At 41.2% G+C, this 21,294-nt stretch overlaps 2 protein-coding genes across 3 annotated transcripts in view; both read left to right on the top strand.

Annotated features, from left to right (window-relative positions):
* The window catches only part of LOC139608268 (protocadherin-15-like), a 278,991-nt gene extending 257,823 nt beyond the window's left edge, over positions 1-21,168 (top strand). Inside the window, exons 35-39 of the mRNA XM_071461819.1 lie at positions 8,064-8,085; positions 8,846-8,884; positions 9,114-9,187; positions 13,646-13,775; positions 17,686-21,168. Of these exons, the coding sequence (XP_071317920.1) occupies positions 8,064-8,085; positions 8,846-8,884; positions 9,114-9,187; positions 13,646-13,775; positions 17,686-18,462 (1,042 nt within the window). The 3' untranslated portion in view covers positions 18,463-21,168. The remainder of the gene's footprint in view (positions 1-8,063; positions 8,086-8,845; positions 8,885-9,113; positions 9,188-13,645; positions 13,776-17,685) is intronic.
* rbp4 (retinol binding protein 4, plasma) overlaps positions 1-21,294 on the top strand; it is a 249,499-nt gene that overhangs the window by 82,627 nt on the left and 145,578 nt on the right. The window lies entirely within an intron of this gene.

The raw sequence follows: 21,294 nt of genomic DNA, 5'->3' as shown, positions 1-21,294 counted from the left end.
GAAGAGAGATGTATGACGCTTTGAGACGCCAAGTGGTCATGGATCCTGTGCAGTGGGAGCTGGAGCTTCTTAAGGCTGAATTCAAGGAGAGTAAAGATGCTGGTCTGGATTCAGGATTTGATCGTGGGTTGGATTCAGACCTGATGGGGAGCCCAAGTCTGGAACCCAAGCTCTCAGTCAAAGAACAAGCCAGACAGTTTGAGCAACAGGCACTCCAGGAAATGAGACAAAGGCAAAACAGAGATTCACGAGGATCTTTGTCACCTGATCTTCTACTTTCTGTTTTCCCAGAGTCTCCTCAGCATCACAAGCACACGCCCACCCATAATGTCTCAGTTGCTCAGACTAAAGAGGGTCCCCCGAGCATCATTGTCACCCAAAGTGATGGAGGAACCCCTCCACCAAGTCACAAGCCAACTCCTCCCGTGCTGCGGCGCTTCGGGGCAAACTTAACAGGAAATCAGAGTGCCGAAGACAGACTTCAGGTCCATTTAGAGGTTATCCCCGATCCTCCTTCAACTCCTCCACCACCACCTCCATCCCCACCCCCTCCACCACCTCCCACATCTGCTCCTCTCCCTCCCTCATCTCCTTCTCTGCAGCAACCTTCCTCCCCACCTCCTCTCCCTCCTGCTTCATCTCACTCCAACCATACAGAGAACCGAGCTCCTCCTCCTCCCCCTCCTCCTCCTCCTCCTCCTCCCCCTCCCCCACCACCTCCACCTCTCCCTCCTCCCTTATCGCCCTCACTCCTGCGTCCATCCACCTTTGTCCTCCCATCACTCTCTGAGGCACCAGCTCTGCGGCCCGTGTCTCTCCGGCCGCCGCCACCCCCCCTCCCTGTGGAGCCTGAAGCTCCCCGAAAAGAGCTGAAGGGAATCTTAAAGAACATCCAAAACATAGCGGATATTGAGAAGTCTGTGGCCAACATGTTCAGTCAAATAGATCAGAAACAGATCCCACTCAAAAAGGTCATGAGGAGCCGGGCCTCTGTGGATTCTCTTGATTCTCTCGACTCCTTGGATGCATTAGCAGTTGGAGGAGGAGGAGGAGGAGGAGGAGGGGAGGAAAGAGAGGGAGGCAGAGAAGGAACAGGAGAAGAGGGAAGATCCTCTCCTCCACCAGCTCCACAGATTCAGCCCAACCCAAACATGAACTCCATCGTGGAAGAACTTGAGAAACGATTCCCCTCTCAGTCAACAATGCTCTAGCCTTTGCCTTTCTGATATGGAAAGCTCACAGGGGGAATTCCTTAATGTTTTTGCATGGTTCCCGTGGAGCTGTCAAAGGACTACTGCTCGAAATAGCTAGGTGGGATGCTGTGAAGATTAGATAATTTCTTGCAACATGAGTTCATGTTTTCTACATAATAAAGAAAAAAGACCTAATAAAAACTCTATTGGTAGAAGAAAAATGTTTCTCCTCTCAAATGATGGTACGTGTTGCAAACAGTAAAAAAAAAGAGGAGAGGGTCACAGAGCCATAATTAATTCAGTCATGTAATAGCTGGAAAGGCCGTCCACTCTGTTACTTTGTTCTATTTCCCTTTGACTATTACAAGAAGAGAGATGGATTAATGGAGCGGTGACGCATGAGGAGGAAAAGATCGTCAGGTTAACGAGTTGAGTACATTTTTTAATTTTGTGTCTCCGTTTCTGTGAACCTGAACCACTATGAGGAATTCAAAAGCTTGGCTCCAATTACAACCTCAGCGCATTCGTTTGGGAGACTTACTCATTATCTGCATCGTCCATTATTTTAGTTTCCCCCCAAACAACGTTTCTAGGACTCGTTCTTTAATTAACACTGCGGAAAATTGGCTTAAATCACTACAGATGGGAGCTGTGAAATCAAATGACTGGTTAACTTTCAGTTCGACTAATGTCATTAACATTTACATCCTCTCCAAGCAATTGACGGCAGTTGACTTGTCAACAACAAATTATCATCAATTAGCTGCAGTCAGTGTCTCTCTTTCACAAGACACTGATGATGGGTCCACTTGCAGGCTTATTACAACTTGGGGATGGCTTTAACACACACCTTGTGGGCTTCCAAACTGGTTGATTCAGGTGTGAAGGAAAATCAATCAGCACAGTGAAGAACATCGTTAAACCTGCCAACTTGGACTCAACCGTGTTTAACAGGGATTCCTTGTATTTTCTTTGCGGATAAGTTTTGCTGCAGTGTTTCCGCTGTTACAGGACTACAGCCAGTCACATGATCTGTGTCACATGCAGCTTTCACTCTCCATCTCATTTCATTAATGGTCACTGTTACATAGTTATCTAGCGCTGTAACACTGACAGTAAAATCACAGATTCTTATCCCTGTGTATTTTCATGTTACATCTATCTGCTCCTATCAGTACGCTGCTGTCTGCAAACATCTTACCATATTTGTTAATAATATGAGTCAAAGCGCAATATACTGTATCTCTTTTTATATCAATACGTCAAGACATCAACATGTTGAAAACTGAGTTGCTCCGAATTGAAAGCACAGTTTATTTGTTAGCTTGTGTTTGCGTTTTATAGATACTCATTTGTCTCTAGTTCCGCGTATTGATTTTTAGCTCTGAAAGGTTTACACAAAGGTTTGTCTTTCTGTTGTTCTCAGTCAGTCTTCCATTAACTCTCATTTTCATTAATGTCTGTAGTTATTGAATCTTTTCCCCACAACCCACACTGTTTTCATTCATAGTGGTCCTGCATTGTCTTTTAATGGTCCACAATATCATGTGAATGTTTTTTGTTCTTTTTTTTTTTTTGTTTATTCTGTTTTTTCAAGGAGACAAAATAATGATAATACATAGGTGGGTGCATAGTCACAGAGGAAATATTTCAAAAACATTTATGTAGGGTGATATTTTTATTCACAATATGTGCAACATTTTTATGAACTTTTTATATAGGTTCTCTTGTCATTGTGCAGGTATTTACTGGGAAATGATTGATGTTTTTTCTCAATAAAATATGTGGTGCTAACTAAGTGTACAGGATTTATTGACACCTATCGCCTCAGTGCTGGAATTGTAACCACTGCAGAAGTTTCTCCTTTACATCAACTGGACTAGAGGATGTTTCACTGTAGAATACAAATTACGTGGAAGTTACAGTACATTTCTGTCCAATTTACTTACTATCTGCAGGTCAGTCAGTACATCTCAGTGGTACTCAGCACCAGAGTGAGCTCTTTGCTTTCATGTAGGCGGTGTCATTTCAAGTGCTTTCAAGAGCGAAAAAAATATATATAATAATAATTCATGATAAAACTACTCATGTAAAAGTCATAAATGACAAGTAATATTATTGCAGATCAGGTTGCAATGTACGACTTCTCAGCCTGCTGAGACTGAAAAGAGTTTTTCCTCTTTCTCTCTGATATTTATCTTCTTTTTACATCTTTTACACATTTGAATGACATAAAAATATGGATTTTTTAAAATTGCAATAAAGTCACTCAATACTGGGTGAGTTTAACAGGCAATTCCTACCAGGAATGTCATTTGTAACAGCTTTAAAGATATGTCAGGTCATTCCCTTTTCTTTAATAAAATACCTGCTGCTAAAGGAGTGACATGTCCGTCTCATCTGCAGGCTGTAATTTGTCCACTGCCCTTCACAGCGGCAGTAAATCTAATGTGCAGAAGTACCTGCCTTTGAAGCGTTGGCATTACTTTAAAAAAACGTGTCAAATTTCTTGCAAGAATGACTTGATGTGGAATAAAATCCTGTGATTGTTGCTCTGTCAGCAGTAGATTTCACAGCCATCCACTAACACAGTTTCAGCAACTTGTCTCCAGACGCATATTGTCATTATGAAGTGACAGAATAACATCTGTCTCGCAAGACTAGCATGTCACTGACGATCATGTCTGGGCAATTGGATCAAATCACGACACACAGCCACATAAAACAAACCCTAATAGTCATATCTCTGAATGTCAAGTGATGAGAATGTTTCCACTGTCAGATACCAAACACACACACACACAAACACACACACGCGCACACACACACAAAATGATAGATCTTTTGAATCTGCTATGGTCGAGGACAGTGAGCTTGTTTCAATGCATTTTACTAACATACACAAATCATGATCAAGCCATGACCCTTATTTTTTTGTTGAGACATGATTTCATAAAAGGCTGAATCCGTACACCCAAAGTGAAAACCCAGACAATTGGGAATAAACAGGTGTGAACGTGTTCACACAAACACACAGCAGCATTAAAGAGGTTGCAGGCAGTACTGCTGTTTCAGCTGACTGGGTTGGAAATGTTTTATGTTAAGATTAGATTTCAACCTGAGTGTGCTGCATGTCGTTACACACACACGCACGCGCACACACACACACACACACACACACACACACACACACACACACACACACACACACACACACACACACACACACACACACACACACAGAGTATCATCATTTTCCCAAAGACAGATTCTGCTTTCAGTCTTTTGCTTCTTATTGTGTGCTTTTGCTAGAAAACAGACATCCCCTGACATCTATGGGAATACATATTGTTTTCAACATGCAGCAACGCAGGCTGCATTTAATTGCAACTGAACTGAGAAACAGAGATTTGAGACATAGTGAGATAGCGGCTGTCATGTAATTGTAAAGTTGCAGGTTTGATCCTCACCACAGCAGCGATTATCATGGGCAAATGTGAGTCGTTGAAGCAGTAAACAGCCATGAGATGCAGCAAAGAAAATTACAGTATGCCCACTTGTGCCCACCGGGAGCCATTTCAGCCTGCTGAAGAAGCATTTGGCCAATCAGAGCTCTGTAGGCAGAATGTAGAAATCTTCCCACATAGCTAGCTAGCTGCCTGTCAACAACCATTAAAGCTGTGGTACAGCTTGTTACAACCCCACAAAAATGACTCGTCAAACAGCTTCAGCGTTGACTGAAAATGATGATGTCAAGATGAATATGTCATCGCTATTGATTAGATAGGGAAATGCAAAACACCCCGACCCCGACCAAGAAATGGGCACAACATGAGCACAATATTAGGAAGAGAGACAGGAAGTGAAGGAAATGGAAATTCATTGATTGTCAATTATTATCAGGAAACTGCGTTGATTGTGTGCTCGATCTTCACTTAAATAGGCTGTGGTGGGCAGGGCCACACAGTCAGTGCGGATCGAGAGCACCTGAGGAAAGGGAGGAAAACAACAGAGGGAGGGGAGCGCGTAACAAGGCGACACATTTAAACCTTTGAATTTCCAAATTAAGTTGACAATATTTCTTAGATGCTGGATAAATATAATGTGAATGTTAGCCTGGGGACACTGTTTAAAGCTGAAACATGGCTACTTGTCTTCTTTTTTTTCTGTTGCCTTTAACCACATCTACAGTTGCAAAACAAAAGGAGCATCTTTTTACTGGTTGTTTTCCTCAGAGTGTTTTTGTCTGGAAACGTGAACAGATCTGAAGTCATTTTCTGCATAACATACAACCACAGTGCAAGGATATACAAAAAAAAATGAGAAGATGTAGAGAGAAAAGGCTGAAATAGGCAGAGAGAGTGAAACAGGTAGGAGAAAAAGCAAAAATGAGTAGAGGAGTGACAGTGCAAAGGGCGAGGGAGGTATGGAGGCTCTTTGAGAGACAAAATGCAGAAAGAAAATAGGAGAGTGTTGTTGGGTGTCATAGTAGAGTGTGTTCTTTAAGAGCTAATAATATGTTCTCATACACACTGCAAGACAAGGTGGAGAGGACACAAAGAGCGGGAGTCAATCATGTCAGATGTGTGTGTATTTCTGTGTGTGTGTGTATCAGATGGCAGTCTGTGTGTTTTTGTCTGAAGAGGACCTAATAATGTGTCTGTCACAGCAACAAGGACACAGAGGTAGACTTATGTTCACACACACACACACACAGATTACAGTATACACAATGCTCTGCACATACAGCTGCCAGCTATAATCTGAAGAGTACACACACATTTACACACTCCATGATGGTGATAAGGGCGATTTCATTCTACCCTGTGGATCACCCAAAAACCAACCTTTTCATCAGTCTTCATCCACTCATCCCTCCATTCATTAATTCATTCAACTGCATCTATTCATCTACTCATGCGTCCTTCAGTGCGTCTACTCATCACCCTTATTTAACCAGATAATCCTGTCTTCTCGGAGCACGCTCATTCATTCAAAACGGTATTTTGATGGTGAATGACAGGCTGCAATTTGTGCTGGAATAGTGCGTCAGCCTGTGTGTGTTTAAGAGGCACAAAGACAGTATATTCATGTCTGAATCTATTTAATGAAAAGTTGAAGTGGTTTAGCGATGTGTATGCGTCTGCCTGTGTGTGTTTAACAGAGGGGAGAATCTGATGTGTCCTCCAAAAGTCGCCATTTGTTGTTCTGTGATACATCATCATTTTGCCAGCTCATTACCTTGGTTTCACATGACAATAGATCCTGCTGGCGACATAGTTAAGATGCATGGACAGAGCGGTTTCTGGCTTGTTCTTTCTTTATTCCTACTACTCTTCCCTATGGCTTTTTTCCTTTTTTTTTTTTTTTTTTTTTTTAATCCAAACATTGTTTTTCCCTCATTTTTTGAAGTTTCTTACTCCGTCTCACTGTCTCACTTGGCCTTACTGTCTTTGAAGTTTGTTTTCTAAGGACAGTAAGTCTTAATTTGACAGTACTGTAGCCACTATCAAGAATATGTGTTCATTCATTTACGAAACTAAACTTTTTTACATTTCGGATTTTTTACAACTAACAAGCCTTTTGCTTTGTACAAATTTCGGCCACGGCACAAATAAACATGTTATGCATTCTGTAGAGATGCTTGTAAGGGTTTCTTTTTTCAAACTTTTTAACCTGAATTCACTGGCTCTAACTCCGTACCTAGCTTACTTATTTTAATAATATTTGAAAAGGAAATGTTATCAGGACAATGTTTGTAACGTAACTGTCAATAACAAGCTATTATCAATATACAAGCTAGTAACACATGGTCATAAGATTCATGTATCAAAGCTTCAGCATCTTGTCAGGTTACTTTTTTACAGTCTGCTCCTCTGCTGTAGGAGTATGCAGTCTCTGAAAATACTGACATAGCTACACAATAACATACAATAACAGAATGCAATTCAGGAGCTGCTCCGGACATTCATGCTTATGAATAGCTAAATTCCAGATACTCAATTGCAAACCATAATAATGATATTCTTCTAGTATTATCATCTCGATTAAAAAAAATACCCTCAAAACTCATAGGTTTGAAAATTCTGATTCTTTTAAATGTGCCTGACATCATAACATCTGTTTCAAAAGTTAAAAGGTTTACCAGGAGCCCATACAGTTTTAAGGCAGGTGGACAATTATTGCCATTGGCTCTCGGTTAATTTGCCTGTAACCTGCTGTTACAAAAAAGACAGCACAAACGTTTGATTGGAGTCAGGCAGGGAGAGTTTATGTGCCACTACAGTACTGGATTTGTGCTAAGCAGTGTGTTTACACTGCACAGATTTTTACGTCATACATGCATACCTGATAATGAATAGATTTCTACTCACAAATAAAACATCCCACTTATTAAAGTAGCCATAAATTACAATTTATTATTGTTATGGCCAATATCGTCATACACCAACTAAAATTTCTCAACAATAAGATGGGCTCTTTTTGGTTGTAAATGAGATGTGGATATTATATATTTATGAGCTACAATCAAAATATTTATCAAAATAAACAGTAAAGTGCAGCTAAACACACAATGACATAGTGTATTTTTTGACTTCTTCTTCTCTTTGTTTTTTCCTCCTTCTACACATCTCATCTTTTTGCTTTCCTCATGAAAACTAGGTCAAATTCCAAAATGTAAAATGTTTCCAGTGGGCTACATCTATTTGGATTTTGATTTTAAACATCCCATTTCCTCTGTAGTAAGGAAACTACACAGTGAACTGCTGAAATGTATGAAACACACATCGACATCAAGTGTGTTATGTTTAATGACACGTTTTCTTGGTAATGTCGGTTTATGGTCTCTATGTTTCTGTGATCTTCCAGGCGTGGATATGGACAACAGGAGGTAGGTGTCTGTCTCTGCTTGCATGCTACAGTTGCATGTGTTGTTTACTCTTTCTTCTTGTCCTCTGTTGTTAAATTGCGCCCTTCTTTGTTTTCTGCTCCTTTTTCTATTCTATTCTATTTGATGTAATCAAGATAGAGCAGCATGTAATCAGTGCCTTGTGTTTACAATTTATTGTGTCTACATAACTGACTGACTGTTTCCCATCTCTAAAGACATTTCGCAACATCAAGACCTCCATTGATGGTGCATATTAAAATGTAAAAACAAAAAGACACTGATAAAGAAAGTCAGCCAATCTTTTCAAAATCTGAAAAGTCGGCTATTTGCAGGTGCTGTTAAAGTTTAATGAATAATACAGTTGATGTCAGTGTATAAAATGAGTCTGCACATAATTGTTTATTTGGCGAATATACAGCTCCCTGCCAAGTAGTTCTGTTTGACTGTCAGCAATCAATCTGACAATACATTTTTTTTTTCTTAATTGTCTGAATATTTCTATTTTCTGAACTGAGTTGTGCTAACTCTTTGAAAATGTAAAATGTAATACCTGCTTCAACAGAATTGATTGACAACTCCAAATGACACAAATACACATATTGGATCCTCTGCCTTCAAGCAATGTTGAATTGGGAACATCAGCAATTGATTTTTCTGTTTTACAAAATAGATGTCTACTTCAAAATAGACTGTTTTGCAGGTGAGCGCCTAACTTCTTCCATTTGTCTTGTCACTCGCTGCTTTTCTTTCCTTCTGGCAGACACAACAACTTCTGCGACCTTCTCTGCTCAGGCCAGAGGTACTCTGTCTCTCTCTTTTCTTTACTCCACTTTATCTGTGGTTTTCTTTTTGAGAGCGTGGGTTGTCAGGCAGGTGGGGGGGGGGGGGGGGGGGGGGTTAAATATTATAATTAAATATAGTATTTAAAAATACAGTATATAATGTATATAATGTATATGTGTCTCATAGTGTGTGTAGGGTGTATGTGTTCTAATACTAGTACTAATACAAGCTACTAAATCTCACAGGAGTTATCGATGGAATCTGGCATCGACCCCGGCCAGGAGTACTACACACAGGATTATTACAACTATGATCATGGGTGAGTTTGTCTGTCTGTCTGTCTGTCCGTGTGGACAGTTTCCTGCACACCCTACAGCACATGTTGCTTTCTGTACATATAGGGTGTATGTGCATATTTGCTTCCCTGTTATCGTAACATAGGTTTATCTGAGTATGTACATTTATCTGTTGTATTGTGTTATGATCATATAATATAAAAAAAATAAATATGGATACTTTTCCTTTGCACATGTAAGGTGTTTGTTGTCATACAATGTCCAGTAATGGAACACCATTCATTTCCATGAACATTTGTTTATTACTTAATTGTGGATCCTGCCAAGGCATGATACTGGTATATCAGATTCATAACGTAGGCTCATTTGAAGCACTCAGATGTAATAGTCAGCTGTTTCCTAGCAGTGAAGTGATCTTAGAGTATAATTCAATGCAATATTGTACATGCATTATTTGCCAATGTGACACACAGCAGGAGGTATACTGAGCACAGTGAATACAGGCCACCTCCACTATGTTTCATCTCTCACCTTCGACCTCTAACAGTGACCACCAGGCTTCACTAATAACACTGATAAATTCTATTTCCTCTGATATGATCCTGGAGGTCAGCGTGTGCGCTCTATCTAGCTGAGCCTCGTGTGGGCCTTGTGGCAGCTGCTTTGATATCAAGCTGATCGCATCACTCACACAGTGTGTTGGCCGCTGTGAAACGTTGACACCAGCAACCTGCCTCATACCAACCTACTCTCGTATAGTCCGTATGGTATAGGACGTCAGGGTTGGAGGAAGATCTTACAATGATTTTGTTCAAAGTGTGTGCGTATGTGTGTGTGTGTGTGTGTGTACTGTACGCATGTGTCATTCCTTGGAAGCCTAAATTTTGAAAAGGCAAGGAATATTGTATAGAAATGGCAATATATTGAACACACACACATACAGACACATTAAATCAAAGCGTTCATGCACAAGACCCCTGACGAATCATTGCATCCCTCCCAAGTGTGTGTGTGTGTGTGTTTGTGTGTACGTGCGCGTGTTATTCGGCACACAGCCATCCATCCATGATGCATTGTGTAATTTTTATAATTTTAGCTGCAGACTCCTGGGAACTTGATTTTATACACCCACCCACACTCACACATAAATACACAGTAGCACACACATACAGACACACACACACACGCACACACAGACATAAATTCTCTCATGGCAAACACATTCATCACTCACTCACTCTTACACTCAGTGAGAAATGCTCTCTTCCTCATTCTTTCTTTCACAGACACACACACATACACACAAACACACACACACACACAGTTAATTCACTCTTCCTAGCATTGCATTACCATAGCAGCTAATCAGGCAGCCAGCCGTGGAAGCAGACAATGGGCCAGATGCTGTTGGCTTAGAGCAACATTCACAAACTCATGTCTGACTTTGTATGTACACATTAGCAGGAAATCAGACTTTGTGACCCTGTGGGATTCAGATATAATCACTTCATTTGTTTCAGTTATAAATGAAAGTTACAGGTAGACTATACTAACAAGTAATAAACCACCTCTCAGGACCTAAACAAAGTTTTGTTTTTGAGAAACAGTCTGAAGCCATTCTAGTATCTGCTTCCACTGCTACAGTAGAGTAGGTTCATAACCTTTTGACCCTTTCTTTAATCTGTCTTCAAAAGACAAGATCGAAATAGGATTTTCTCTGCATGTGGGAATGTAGCCATCTGCCACTGGCGTGATTATGATTGGATTTGTACAGATGCAAAAAATAACTTGAACCATTTGTTGCATGGGTCTGATGTTTTGGTAGAAAAAAAGAAAAAAAACAACAACAACAAAATAAGCTAAATTCATGTTGCCCTGTAGTCAAGAGTAAAATACTCAACCCATACACACAGTAATAAGGGATTAAATCTTGCTTTTCCAAAATTGGTATTGGCGTGGGTGATGAGCTCTGTGACTGCTGCGTAGCTGATAGGTGTCGAGTTAAGGCACCCACAGAAACACATAGGATGAGGAGACTAGAAATCTGGCATGATCGGCTGTGTTGTAATCACAGGATGAATGAGGATGAATGCAAGAACAAAAAGATAAGTCTGCATGTTGAGGTTGATGTAGGCAGGGTGCAAGTTATTCATGGGGAAAAACATTTAAGGAATAGTTCCACATGTTGTGGAATATGCGTATTTGCTTCCTTGATGAGAGTATTTGTACATTAAGTATGAAGCTACAGCCAGCAGTTAGCTTAGCTTAGCATTAACACTAGAAACAGGGGGAAACAGCTTTCCTGCAGAATGAGCATGGTTGCTTGAAACATCACAGTTTTTTTTTTTTTTTTTGGTGCAGTAAATAAGCAAAAATTGCAGAGCTGTTTGTTTGCTTTTTGTTTATTTGTTTCTCGGCCTAGCACCTGCCCTAGTTTTAGTCGTGTGTGCGTCTCCAGTTTCCTCCACCATCCCGCAGCTTTAAAGTTCAATAATTAACATGTTATATCTTTTTTGTTAAATCAAAAAACCAAAGAGGGAAAAGGACTGGTAACTCTCGGCAAGAAAGAAAATAAGTGCATGTTCCAAAATATTCCCATTTGTTTTTCATGTCCTCACACACCTTGCACATAACTTAAAACAAGCTGGACATGCAGACTTTTACTCTTAGATGCAATGGGATTTGTGTGAAACAGACCAAGAAAAGAACGATCAAATGGAAGCAGCAGAGGTCAAGAGCAGCTCATGACTTTTAGTCCCTAGTGTTTGTCAAGCTCCAAAAAAAATTGTTTGTACATTATCCATAATGCAGCTCTATAGCATTTGTCTTTAGAGTGCCATTTTTGGGCAAATGACCACATTTCATTCAGCCCATGTCAGGATGTCACTAGAATAATTTTCCCAAACTTTTCCATAGATACAGGTAACATTATAAAACTGTTCTCACAGGCTGTGAAAAGTAAATTCCCTTCAACATGTAGAATAGGTGGAATGAGACTTAAATCCAAATAATGAGTCATCCATTCTGAAAAAACAAACTCAGAATTTCTTATTTTGTCTCCATGGTCCATTGAAAAATATCTTCAGTTTCTTCATATGTGAGCACTGGATTAAGACTGCCAATTATTAATAATAACTCATATTTAGTTTCATTTTGGGATCTTTAAGGCCTATTAAAGCATACTGCGTGAATGTGATCACACGTCCACAGACTGATCATTAAACAACCGTTTAGCATCTGGAGAGTCACCAGGAACAGGCCAGTGATCCAGTTTAGTCAGTTTCACACACACACACACACACACACACACACGCACACACACACACACACACACAAAGCAACAAAGGCACACTATGATTCTGGCAACTTCTGAACAGCATGAACTGATTATCATATCATTACTGCTCCCTAGTGGTGACATGGAGAGGGGGATGAATAAGAAAGAAAAGGAGAAAAATGTGAAGGAGGAAAATATAAGCAAAGAGTTTCTGTAGCCCTTCAGTAATTTGATTGTGTGTGCACTTCAGTGATTTCACGGTAATGACTGTGAAATCCCATAAGCAGGTTTTAGTGGAAGGTTAAGACTCATTACATGAGGCTATACTATAAGGATTACAACTCTGTAACATTTAAGACTGGCCTGGTCTTTCTGTTTTGACCAATCCACTGTTCGCTTGTTGTTTTTTCTTTCCCCTGACTCTTTTTTCTCTGTCTGTCTCCCCTTTTCTCACCCAAACACATCCTTCATGCATTTGTCCCTTCCATTTGTTTATTACTTGGCTACTTCCTGTAATGGGAGAGCAGCTTCTTCCACCAGTTGACTCTAAGCAGAGTGATTACACAAGGCAACTTTTCTGTACAATTCTGTTATGGAGGGAAGCCAAAGGACTACCAGCAGATTTGTTACTTTAATCACTCTGGGACATGTTGTTTCCAGAAAAGCATTTGAAAAGATATGTTTTTTTGACCCACTGGATCTCCGACTTGCTTGCTGCAGGGCACAAAGCCCAAGTGGTGATGCACAACACAGTTTCTTGGCCAATTGAGCCAGGCAGCGCTCCCGGCAACAGGCAACAAAAGGAGACAAAGGGGAAGAAAATCGATTCCAGTGTTTTCTCCTAAGAAAATGTCTCCTGGCAACAAAATGCCACTTTTGTGATTAAAGCAGCTTTGCTTAGGAGTCATTAGACACTGCTCATCATTGGAGTGAACTACGGTGTTGTCCTGTATGTTACGGCTTTAAGTAGTTGTGGGAAAGCATCGGCCAAGTGCAAGCGAAGTTTTGTTTGTAAAGCAAATTTTTCTAATGTTTCGTGTCTCAGTTTTAGTTTAATTATCTATCATTTTACCACAAAATAATAACCCTTAAAAAATAACGACTTGCAATTTCTGGTCTGCAAGGCATCTTATTGCTTATCTGTAATGCTCTGTGTTGTTTTGGTTTTTCTCCCTCCGTTTTCTCCCTCCCGTCCTCTGTGCAGGTATGACCTTCCTCAGTACGGCAGTCGCAGGAAGCTGATCTCACCCTCCGGCCTCTACGATGAATATGGAGAAGTTGTTGTTGATGATGACGGCAGCTACTACTACAGCCCACAGGAGTCTGACGGAGAGGTAAACACAGAAAAATATTGTAGAAACAGAACACAACCCATCACTAGCCATTAAACACCCACCTAATTTAATGTATTTTTGACTGCTAAACCTCTACGTGATTTCAGCATATATAGTAGAAATTACACCATTACACCAGTGGACTATAGGTTGCTTTGAAGGTTGGGTTGATGAGCCAGTTACCACCAACTCCAAGGCTCACTAATTAACATGTTATATCTTGCTTTCTAATTCTGCAAGAAAACTTGGCGTTTAGAGGAAGGATTACAGTCTAAAAAAGAAAGAGAGTTGATATTGCTTGTGTAATTACTCTCACTGGCAGAAGGTCGAGAGAAAGGTTCCGCACTGCAGGTTTAAGATGTATACTCTCCAATGACAGAAAAGATATCTACGTATTTGTATCATTTAACTTTTCATAGTAACTCTCCTATGGACTGATACGAGATACAAGGTCAAAGCCTGCTTCTAGTAATACTGTGACTTTGCAGTCATTTGCCTATTTCCTAAATTTTCTTATTTGGTTTTGGACTAATATCATCAGGTGAGGAGACAGTTTCGAGGAGGTAGATTAGCCTCACACCCTGCTTACTTCCAGCCCCGTCCTCCACCTATTGCACCCCCAAGAAAGACTGCAGAAGACCCCAGAAGTGATGGTGATAAAAAACAACCATCAGAGGGTGCTGCAACCATAAACACAAAGGCCAAGAGCTCGAGCGCAACCGCTAGGTTGAAAGCCATGATGAGAGTCGGCACACTGCTGACCACTGAGAGCAAAACATCTGGACAGCCTCCTGCCATCCACCCACCATGGAACAAAGCCAGAATTGGACCACTGGAAGTGGGGGATAGAGGAAGAGAAAGCTTGGAAGACAGAAAAGAGGAAGGTATAGGAAAGGGGTTTGAGAGAGGGGAGGCAGGGAAAAGAGAAAACAAAGGAGGAGGGAGAGATGAATCCACAGAAAGAGGGAGAGAAAGAGGAGGTAGAGGAGAAATGGAAACATGGGGGAGAAGCAACAGAGGCGGTGTGACAATGGGAAACAATGGGATGAGAAATGCTTTTGGAGGAGAGCACAGGGGAGAGCTCCCTGGCTTGTCGTCCTCTGGCCGGTCTTTCAGCATGGACGGTGGCATGGTCATCAATGGGAGTTACTTCCAGACATCCCTTGAAGCCAGCAAACCCTTGCCAGTAAAACAAAAGATGAGTGAGGCCCTCAGTCTTATCTCCCTTGCCAGAAGGCTCCAGGGACCCGCCAGGGTGGGAGACAAACAGTGGAATGATGGAAAACGCTTGGATTGGGGAGCGGAGAAAAGCAGGAAGATTTATGGCTCCATAGGAGATATGAGTGTTTCTGCATCAGTGTCAGAAAGATCCACAGAGGAGGCAAGGAGGAGGTGGGAGTTGGGGGAGGAAGATAGTTCCTCTGAGGGATGGTGGAAGAGAGGAAAAAGATTTCATGACAGCGATTCTGAAACAGGAAGTGGCAGCAAAGAGTCAGAGTTTAGTCTCTCCAACACAAGTAGCCCCACATCATCTGTCACAGCTGGGCACGACAAGACGGAATCTGATACAGAAACAGAAAAAAATGAGTCTGACTCAGAGGCAGAGAAGGAAGGGGGAACTCCGAACACAGACAGAGAGTTGGAGAGTGAAAGCCAAGATAAAGAGGGGTCAGAGTCAGAGGAGGAGTCAGGGTTAGAGAGTGAGGATGAAAGGAAAGAGTCGAGCAAGAAATGCTCAAAGGGTAGTGTTAGTAACAGTTCCGCAAGTAGTGACAGCATTAGTAGTAAAAGTAGAAGTGGGAGTGCCAGTTTAAAGAAAGAAAGCACGAGCAGACGGAGAGGAAGGAGCAGCCGATCCACAAACAGTAATGAGTCAGACAGAAACAGCAGCAGCGTCTCTAAAAGTTCGAGATACTCAGGTTCTGCGGTTTCTAGTTCGAGGCCCAGAACTTCTAGACACCCCCTTTCTTCACATGAAACAATAGAGGAAGAGAGCGAGGAGGAGAGTGAGGAAGATGAGGGATCAGGAGAGGAGGAGGAGGAAGAGGGGAAAAGTGTTGGATCACGGAAGCTGTCAACAAGTAGGCACGCTTCCAGCCACAACCAATCAGGCATCAGCTCAGGCATGATTGAGACCTCGGATGAATTGTCACCCATCATCGAGGATGCCGAAGAGGAGGAGGAGGAGAAGAAGAGCAGCGGCCATGGGGGGGAAGGAAACCAGGAGGAAGAGGAGGGGGATTTGGAAAATGAGTCGGCTGATTGAAATGCAGATGAGGACCTAGCCCCCCCTCCACCATGATTAAATTCTTTGCCACTAAGTAAGATCTTGGTGAAAATGCCTGGATTGGGAGTGCAGTCATTACCTGAGTGGAATTTATTACTGTAATCTCTGTCTCTTTTTCGTGCTTGGTGTGATTTACGTTCACAGGGGTTTAAATTGCCTGCATGTCCTCTGCTGCCCTCTCACAGTACCTCTTTCTGTGTTTTTAGCTTGTCTTTAATCCCCTTTTTCCAATCAGCCTATCTTCTCTCGCTCTTCTTGTCTGCCTCGTCTTCTTTTATAACAGCTCTGATACTCTTGAAGTGGTCGCCTGGTTTTCCCTGGCAGTTTTTCTCCTGAGCTGACGGGTCTCATTTTCCTTTTGTGAAAACTCCACTTCCAGCTGCTTATTTCTCTGCTGCTGCAGCTCAGAGATTGTTATTCACTGACCTCTCTTTGTTGCATCTAAGGTTAACTCAAGCTTTTTTCATTTATCACCATTGACTACCAGTCAGTCAGTTCCTCTAGCACCTGTTATATGCGCAGGAAAAAATATGTTTTTTCCATGATAATGAACATATTCTTTCTTCCACACCATTGAGGTTAAATGGAAAATCTGAGGGTTATGTTGTGCAGTAGCAAGTCCGTTCTTTTTTACAACAGATCTTTTCTTCTTCCAAAGTGTGTGTGTGTGTGTGTGTGTGTGTATGTGCACAGCAGTGTTTGCTCCGACCCACCTGAGCAGAGGTTTTACGGTTACATACTGTTTTATTTTAAGAGTTTAAGAGTTACAGCCAAAAATTTGGAGTAAACACTGTTGCACTGACCTGTCTTTGCTGTGTAGTGTCTTTGCAGTGTGAGTGAAAGCCTCACTATCCTTTTGTCGATTTCTTGATTTCCACAGTACATAAAAGGAATCCTTAAAAGGTGGGAAGTGAAAGTAATGGTAACAAATTGCATTTGAGTTTACAGAACCTTTACATTAGTTGAAAATGTTGAGTCTCCTGTCTGCTAGTGGTTGAGGTTGTTTGCTGAGGTAGAAATGTACTTAGACTGTTAAAGGTGTTACGGACTCACACCAGTCTCAGCCTGGTGTTAAAGGAGAGGTTTTATAGACCTCTTTTTGCATCTCTTTTTTTTACTTTTGGCTTTTGGTCCAGTCTTTTAATATCTCTACAACTATTTGATGGATTGCTGTCAATTTTGGTACAAACATCCGTGGTTTCCAAATAAAAGATAACTTAAAGCAACTTGGCCGACCCCGTAACACCATCATCAGGTCAAAATTGTAGGTGCTTTGCTTCTATTTCTATCACTTCTTTTCTTTTACTTAGGTTAGCATGCTAACTAGCTATCCCCAGCCAGGTTAGCCCATTTGGTCACTTTCCAATACTGAATCAGCGTAGCCTCCAGTCTACCCTGAAGAAGTAGCGCTGTTCAGAGGACGTAGTATATCCTCTTGTCTTGTAAACGCAACAATGACTGAAGCTTTTGGCAAGACTGGTTAGTAAACAGCTGTTAATGCTAACACTGGCTAGCAAAATTTACATAGCTCCTTTGAAGCAAAATTATTTGAAAGGAGGGTCTGGGCATAGAAAAAAGTTGAAAAAACTTCTTAATGCCAAATTACTTGTGTGTTTTTTTCAGCACGGCAGTAGAAAACATCGGGTCAAGTTGGTGGTGGACCGTGAGTACGAGAGCAGCTCCACTGGCGAGGACAGCATGCCAGAAACCCAACGCAGCCGCTTACCCACCAACCTCAACAGCCACGCTAACGTTAACGGCAGCATCTACATGGCCCAGAACGGCTCCATCATCCGCACCCGACGTTCCGTTAACGCCACAGGTCCCATGCACGCACACACCACCACGAACAACAACCTCAAACTCACCTCCCCCATCTTCAGCTCACGGCTGGCAAAGCACTTTAAAAAACTAGACAAAATGGCTGCCACGTTGGAGGAAAGAGTACCCCTGAACAGCCCCAGAACAGCAGCGGACGGCAGGTGCAACACGCTGCACACCTTCCAGAGCTCGGGAATGGCCACGTCTGCAACGGCCACTTCCTCTTTGTCTAACACTGACAACAATAAAACGCTGAATGTGTTCAACACTCGACAATCCAGCGTTTCTTTAGGGTCAACCAGCACCAGCAACACGGGCCCTGAGAGTGCAGCATCTAAATCAAACCTGCTGAAAGTGGCGCGGGGCGGCACAGAGCAGCAGCCTCAGAGCACGGAGGAGAGAGATGAGTTGGAAGAGGGCGAGAGAGAGTCGAAAGTAGACGACAGTAATGAAGACGACGACGATGGACTTGTTATGAGGGAGCCATTGGAGTGCCCGAGTGACAGAACACAGTCAGACGAGGAGGAATTATGGATGGGCCCGTGGAACAGCCTTCACATACCCATGACCAAACTCTGACTGATACTAACGCCACTGTGCTCGCTCCTTATTGCCAGGATCATTTAAGCGTTCAGACATCATTTCTGTTCATTAGTTGTGGATCTAATGGGGATGCTCCAATCCAATTAAGAGAAAGCTAATAAAGAGATTGGTAATATGTAATATTCCTCTCGAAGAAGGAGAATGAAGAATTTCATTTATTTTTGTTTCAGTTGACAGAGATTGATGATAAAAAATACATAAAAATGAAGAAGTAACTTCTAATTTGTTATTTTTGCGGATTACTCATTAAAATGTCCGTTTTGTAACTTCTCAATAGTCCAATCCGAGCATCCCCTCTGCCCAACTGATCTCAGAGCTGCAAACACCTTCACAAAACTTGACCTAGAATGAAAGGACTTGTTATATTTCTACTTTGCTAAGAGATAATGAAGCGAACTTGAGGAAAAAGTTTCCGAACTTTCTATGGCCCTTTAAGCGACAGGTGTCTCTGTATGGAACTGCACTTTGTCTCATTCAGTATTAATGGCTACTGGTGCGACTCGTCTTGAATTTGCCTGACACTTTTCATTGACACATGAAGTCTTGTAATGTTCAAACTTGCCTTTTTATCCTTGTCAAGTTGCTTGGCAAACTTTATCCAAATAAAAAAAAAAAAAAAAAAACTATTTCATCCATTAAAACGTGAAGTTCAATCAATGTCTCCCTTCTCAAAATAAAAAGACGCGACTGTGGTGAGGTGTGTGACTTGTCAGATGGCGTGTGGGCATAGCTTCACCAAAGCAGACCTTGTCGTCAGTAATTTTACATGTATGTGTGCCTGACTGTACCTGCTATCAGTAACAACAGTGGTACTGATCTTGTCATCTAAATCTCAAGAAAGGAAATAAGTATATTTCCCAAATATTGAAGATACACTATACCTATAAGCAAATTGTTTCCACAAGCCCACTAATATTTTTTCCTCTCGCACAAAGTTTGCATCGCTCAGTATAGAAGCTGTATTTGAAACTTGCCACATTTATAACAACTGCAATAAGATTTTACATTTTGGAATATCCTAATTATGAGGCTTATTCTAAAATGGAATTTTTGGGGCAAGATCAAATAAGTTGGTTTTTTTTTTGTTTTTTTTTAACAAAAGCGAGATGTTATCCATCACTTCCTGTTTGTTGGATACTGCATACAGACCTGATGTGTATGTAATGTCACACTGAATGCATGAGAGGGAAAGAGAAATGCAGATTAAAAGGGGTGACTCAGATTAAAGTTTTAACCTGATTAAAAAGCTATGAAAAAAAGCAACATCTTTTAAAAGATACAGTATTTGCATTTTGTTTTAATTAAATCGATACTGTTTCGAATGAAGAGATTATTTTTTAATTCCCTAATTCTGCTGGATCCCTGAGAGATCCCCTCAACAGAGCACATGGATCCTTCTTCCTTATCAAAGTTCATTACGATAAAGGTGGGGGGGGGACTTTTTAATTGTGAGCTACATTACGGTGAATTGTTTTATTTGAAGTCTGAAAGAAGCCGGACCATTAAGCTGCGGAATTAACCAAGTTTTAAAACTCTCACATTTAATTTGATGTCTGCATAATTTTGCATTAAGGAACTCAACAGAGGGTGCCACACCAGTGGTGATATTTGAAACTGAGTGCTCCTTATTAACCGGAATTAGCAGACTGTACCGAAAAGCAGTATTTTAAACAGTTTCTGGAAGGAAGGGCACGTCCAAGCCGCTGTTATTGATTCAGCCAAATGAGCTGATTGTGTCACTGATTCTCGAGCCCACTGTGCTTTATTAGAGTAAAAGACAGACTGAACTCGGCTCATTAATCTATGACACAGGCACAAAAGATTTGATTAGTAGCTGCGATGATGTTAAAAGGGGCATTTCACCCAAAAAAAAAAAACAAAGCTGACTTATGTGTGTTTCATCCTAAATGCAAGGTTTAGCACATATTCATTAGATATGAAGTTCACTGACAGTTGCATTACGAGCGTATGTGCAGACACAGTTACACACTGTGTATGTTTCTTTTGTTTAAGCAGGTGATTACATGATGTCATTCATGCAGCAGATAAAGGACTGAACATTTCCCTGCTAATCACCACTTATTAACATTTATATGAAAAGGCCTTTTTCACAGCAGACTTCTGACTTGTCATCGCAAAGCTCAAGTGTTATTAACAATGGCTCTGTTCTCTTCAAGTCTCCCACTAAGCAATGACAGAGTGTCTGTGAGCCACCATGCAAAATACCAGGACCCTGAAACTGGAGCAGCTAAATGAAATTCAGCCATCGTGTATCTTATTTACAACTTTGCTTTTCTGTAACTTAACAAACCCAAAGATAAAAATATGTTGTAAAAAGTGTGGGGCAAATAATACACTGTACATTTTCCTGACAAAGGGTATAAAGTTTATTGCAAAGTATTGCATAAAAAATTTGTATATAGCGATATACAAAATTAGTCCTAACATTATTTGCATGGATGGATTATAAAACAAGGCCCTGGGCAGACACCAGTACAAGGCCCCCCAGCTCTATGACCAGAAATGGTGCGTCATTCGTAGTCGTTTTGCATGTTTGTAGATCATATCTCATAACTGTGACTTACACCAATCAGCCACAACCTGCTGTAAATGTTGTGACTCATTGGTGTAGGGCATGACTTGAGCTGGTGGAAGACATATTTGGATAGTAGAAATAGTCAATAAATAATCCATTACTCCAATGTATTTAAAGTATCAAAGTAGAATATTATATTCTTTTGTTTGTATCACAGATACATGTAAGACCACTTTACTGCTGTAGTTTGCCAGCACTGAGCCAATTATACA

The sequence above is a fragment of the Trachinotus anak genome, unplaced genomic scaffold (genome assembly GCF_046630095.1).
Source record: "Trachinotus anak isolate AG129_WGS33_773 ecotype Australia unplaced genomic scaffold, CSIRO_AGI_Tana_v1 ptg000025l, whole genome shotgun sequence".
Classification (NCBI taxonomy): domain Eukaryota; kingdom Metazoa; phylum Chordata; class Actinopteri; order Carangiformes; family Carangidae; genus Trachinotus; species Trachinotus anak.
The sequence above is the reverse complement of the archived record's forward strand: the minus strand, read 5'-3'. Positions and strand labels throughout refer to the sequence as shown.